The 5254-nt window shown below is 39.4% G+C and overlaps 1 protein-coding gene across 1 annotated transcript in view; it reads left to right on the top strand.

Annotated features, from left to right (window-relative positions):
* Positions 1-1837, top strand: part of LOC119569746 (papilin-like) — a gene marked incomplete at its 5' end in the record, with an annotated part of 39781 nt that extends 37944 nt beyond the window's left edge. Inside the window, 1 exon segment of the mRNA XM_037917771.1 lies at positions 1462-1837. Coding sequence (XP_037773699.1) covers positions 1462-1679 — 218 coding nt within the window.
* Between the last annotated feature and the right edge of the window lie 3417 nt (positions 1838-5254).

Genomic DNA, 5254 nt, shown 5'->3' with positions numbered 1-5254 from the left:
CTACTAGCCAATATCTTTTTTCCATCTAATCTACGCAAATCTACTTGAATCTACTAGCCAATCTTTTCTTCAAATCTAAAATCTACTGAATCTATAGCCAATATCTTTCTTCCAAAATCCCAAATCTACTTGAATCTACTAGCCAATATCTTTCTTCCATCTAATCTATTTGAATCACTAGCCAAATCTTTCTTCATCTAATCTACTTGAATCTACTTGAATCTACTAGCCAATATCTTTTCTTCCATCTAATCTACCCAAATCTACTTGAATCTACTAGCCAATATTTTTTTCTTCCATCTAATCTACTTGAATCTACTAGCCAATATCTTTTCTTCCATCTAATCTACCTAAATCTACCCTAATCTACCAAAATCTATCCCATTATTCAGACTAATACCCCCCCCCCTTATCTACTTAAATCTAATCTACCAGCTATTCTTCACTATCCCATATAATCCAACCCGATCTACTTTGCTCTACCCGCAATCCAGCATCTAATCTACCTCTACCTTGTTCCGAATTGCATTCCGTTGATCTGCAACCACTCTCCACCCTCTCCCTGTCTATCTACTTCTCCATTATCTACCACATCTACCCTAAGCTGCCCTAATCTACGCATCAAATCTACCTCTACCAGATCTACCCGCAATCCACTCTAATCTACCTCTACCTTGTTCCGAATGCCCTCCCTCCTCCAACCTACCTACTCTATTAACCTCTGAAATAATCTACGTGCAATCTACCAATCTAATCTACCCTAATCTACCAGACATATCTAATCTACCAGATCTACCCTAATCTAATCTACCAGATCTACCCTAATCTAATCTACCAGATCTACCCTAATCAATAATCTACCCTAATCTGGTCATCTAATCTACCAATCTACCCTAATCTACCCGCAATCCAGTCTGATCTACCCGCAATCCACCTCTACCTTGTTCCGAATCACTTGCCTCTCCCTGTCTACCTACTCCTCCATTAACCTCTGAAATCATCTACCCACAACCCACCCTTTTAAATTTACCAGCTCTAATCTACCAGATCTACCCTAATCTATCAGATCTACCCTAATCTACCAGACATACCCTAATCTACCAGATCTACCCTAATCTACCAGACATACCCTAATCTACCAGATCTGCCATAATCTACCAGACATACCCTAATCTACCATCTAATCTACCATATCTACCCTAATCTGACCATCTAATCTACCATATCTACCCTAATCTACCCGCAATCCAGTCTAATCCACCCGTCTAATCCACCCGTCTAATCCACCCGTCTAATCCAACCGTCTAATCCACCCGTCTAATCCACCCGTCTAATCCACCCGTCTAATCCAACCGTCTAATCCACCCGTCTAATCCACCCGTCTAATCCACCCGTCTAATCCAACCGTCTAATCCACCCGTCTAATCCACCCGTCTAATCCACCTCCGCATCGCCTCCCAGTGATCTGCGAGATGGCTGCGGATCCGGGCCCTTGCTCGGACGGCTACAAGCGCTGGCACTTCTCCAGGGAGGCGGGAGGCACTTGCGTCCCCTTCACCTACGGAGGATGCGGAGGCAACCTCAACCGCTTCAAGAAGTTCAGTTCCTGCGTCGATTTCTGCTCCGCGGCCGTCGAGCGGTACAGGGGATGTGAGTCTCGAGTGGGATTTGGGATTTAGGATTTAGGATTTGGGATTAAAAGGTGGTTAGAGAAAAGGTATTTCAAGAGGCAGTTAGGAAAGTGATCCCATTCGCTTCAAGAAGTTCAGTTCCTGCGTCGATTTCTGCTCCGCGGCCGTCGAGCGGTACAGGGGATGTGAGTCTCGAGTGGGATTCGGGATTTAGGATTTAGGATTTAGAGTGGGGTTTGGGATCTAGAGTGAGATTTACGATTCTTACGGTGCTTAGAGAAAAGGCTTTTAAAGGCAGTTAGGAGGGTGTTCCCATTCTCTTCACAAAGTTGAATTCCTGAGTCGATATCTGCTCCGCGGCCGTCGAGCGGTACAGGGGATGTGAGTCTCGAGTGGGATTTAGGATTTAGGATTTAGGATTTAGGATTAGAAGGTGGTTAGAGAAAAGGCATTTCAAGAGGCAGTTAGGAAAGGCAACCTGAACTGCTTCAAAAAGTTCAGTTCCTCCGCGGCCGTCAAGCGGTAGAGGGGATGAGAGTCTCGAGTGGGATTCGGGATTCGGGATTTAGGATTTAGGATTTAGGATTAAAAGATGGTTAGAGAAAAGGCTTTTAAAGAGTTAGGAAGGGAACCTGAACCGCTTCAAAAAGTTCAATTCCTGCGTCGATTTCTGCTCCGCGGCCGTCGAGCGGTACAGGGGATGTGAGTCGCGACTGGGATTTAGGATTTGTGATTAGTTGGTGGTTGGGTGGAGGTGAAAACGGGTGGGATTTAGGATTCCGAGTGGGATTCGGAGTGGGATTCGGGATCTAGGATTTAGGATTAGTTGGTGGTTGGGTTGAGTTGGAAACGGGTGGGATGTGAGTCTCGAGTGGGATTTTGGGATTTAGGATTTAGGATTAGTTAGGGAAAAGGCATTTCAAGAGGCGGTTGGGAAGGTGATCCCAGTCGCGTGGGATTTGGGATTTAGGATTAGGATTAGAGAAAAGGCATTTCAAGAGGAAGGATTTAGAATTAGTTGGTGGTTAGTTGTTGGATTTAGGATTAGGTTGGGTTGAGTTAGAAATGGGTGGGATTTAGGATTTAGGATTTAGGATTTAGAGTGGGATTTGGGATCTAGAGTGAGATTTATGATACAGAATTTAGAATTTGGGATTAGTCAAGTTGGGTGGAGTTGGAAACGGGTGGGATTTAGGATTTAAAGTGGGATTTAGGATACAGAATTTAGAATTTAGGGATTAGTTAAATTGGGTGGAGTTGGAAACGGGTTTAGAGAAAAGACATTTAAAAAAAAGGCAGTTTTTCGCTTCGATTTCCATCCCGCGGTAGAGGGAATGTCAGGGTATCGAGTGGGATTTAGAATTAGAAATAGAAGAGGGTTGGGTCAAGTTAGCATTTAGGAGGATTTAGATGATGTAGAGGCGTTCAGAAGATGATGTAGAGGCAGTTAGAAGCATTTAGACGAATTTTGAAGTGATGTAGAGGCAGTGAGAAGAGTTTAGAAAGTAATGTAGCAGAATTTAGAAGCATTTAGAAGAATTTAGAAAGTAATGTAGCAGAATTTAGAAGCATTTAGAAGAATTTAGAAGGTAATCTAGTAGAATTTAGAAGCATTTAGAAGAATTTCGAAGAATGACAGATTCAAAATTCATTAGATTAGATTGCGATCCATTTTGAAGGACTAAAAAATTTTTTGGTAGAAAGGAGTTAGATGATGATGAGAGAAATGAGCAACAGAGAAAGGTTTTAGTGAAATTAGGTTTGAATAATTCGAGTTTCAATTCTGTGTTGTTGCTTTTGTGTTTTTGTTCTGTTTCTTTTGGTTGGTGTTTGCGAGTGTATTTGTGGTTTCTCTCTCTCTCTTTTTTTCTTTTCTTTTTCTCTCTTTCTTTCTGTTCTCTCTTTCTTTCTTTCTCGCTCTCTCTCTCTTTCTCCTCTCTCTCTCTTTCTCCTCTCTCTCTCTCTCTCTTTCTCCTCTCTCCCTCTCCCTCTCCTCTCTCCCCACCCCTCCCCTCTCTCTCTCCCCCCCCTCCCCCCTCCCCTTCTCTCCCCCCCCCCTCCCCTCTCTCTCTGTATGTATTTTTTGCATGTGGAATAACATATGCTTTGTAAAGCTATTAACGTTTTAATATTAAGTTATTAATCATTATCACCATCACAATCACCATCATTATCATTACCATTATCATGATCATGATCATCATTATCATCATCATCAATTATTTATCTTCCTATCAAAAACAAACAAAATATATATTATATATATATATATATATATATATATATAATATCTATTTTTGTTTTTCTTATATATATATATATATATATAATATATATATATATATATATAATTATATATATATATATATATATATATATTTTATATTATATATATATTATATATATATATATATATATATATATATATATATATATATATATATAAATTTGTTTGTTTTTATTTGTTTGTTTTTGATAGGAAGATCAATAATTGATGATGATGATGATAATGGTAATGATAATGATTGTGATGGTGATTAATAACTTAATATTAAAACGTTAATAGCTTTACAAAGCATATGTTATTCCACAATGCAAACAAATACATACAGAGAGAGAGGGGAGGGGGGGGGGGGAGAGAGAGGGGAGGGGGGAGGGGGGGGGAGAGAGAGAGGGGAGGGGTGGGGGAGAGGGAGAGGGAGAGGGAGAGAGGAGAAAGAGAGAGAGAGAGAGAGAGGAGAAAGAGAGAGAGAGGAAGAAAGAGAGAGCGAGAAAGAAAGAGAGAGAGAACAGAAAGAAAGAGAGAAAAAGAAAAAGAAAAAAAAAGAGAGAGAGAGAAACCAACAAATACACTCGCAAACACCAACCAAAAGAAAACAGAACAACAACAACAAAAGCAACAACACAGAATTGAAACTCGAAATTATTCAAACCTAATTTCACTAAAACCTTTCTCTGTTGCTCATTTCTCTCATCATCATCTAACTCCTTTCTACCAATTTCTAAATTCAAATTTCAATCTCTATATCTTCCTTCATCTTCTAAAATCTCTAAAAAATATTCTCTGTCTTTCTATCAAAAAATTTTTAGTCCTTCAAAATTTTGGATCGCAATATAATCTAATGAATTTGAATCTCATCTTCGAAATTCTCAAATGCTTCTAAATTTACTAGATACCTTCTAATTTTCTAAATGCTTCTAAATTCTGCTACATCCTTCTAAATTCTTCTATATGCTTCTAAATTTTGCTACATTACTTTCTAAATTCTTCTCTATGCCTCTACATCACTTCAAAATTCGTCTAAATGCTTCTAACTGCCTCTACATCATCTTCTGAACGCCTCTACATCATCTAAATTCTCCTAAATGCTAACTTGACCCAACCCTCTTCTATTTTAATTCTAATCCCTCGATACCCGACATCCTCTACCGCGGGAAACGAAGCGAAAAACTGCCTTTTAATGTTTCTCTAAACCCGTTCAACTCCCCCAATAATAATCAATCTAAATTGACCTAAATCCATTAAACTAAATCCCACCCGTTCACTCACCAACTGACTAACCCAAATCTGAATTCTGTACATAAACCATCCGTTTCCAACCAATTTAACTAAACCTAAATTT

The sequence above is a fragment of the Penaeus monodon genome, unplaced genomic scaffold (genome assembly GCF_015228065.2).
Source record: "Penaeus monodon isolate SGIC_2016 unplaced genomic scaffold, NSTDA_Pmon_1 PmonScaffold_184, whole genome shotgun sequence".
Classification (NCBI taxonomy): Eukaryota; Metazoa; Arthropoda; class Malacostraca; order Decapoda; family Penaeidae; genus Penaeus; species Penaeus monodon.
Note: the sequence above shows the minus strand (reverse complement) of the source record. Positions and strands in the feature narration are given on the sequence as shown.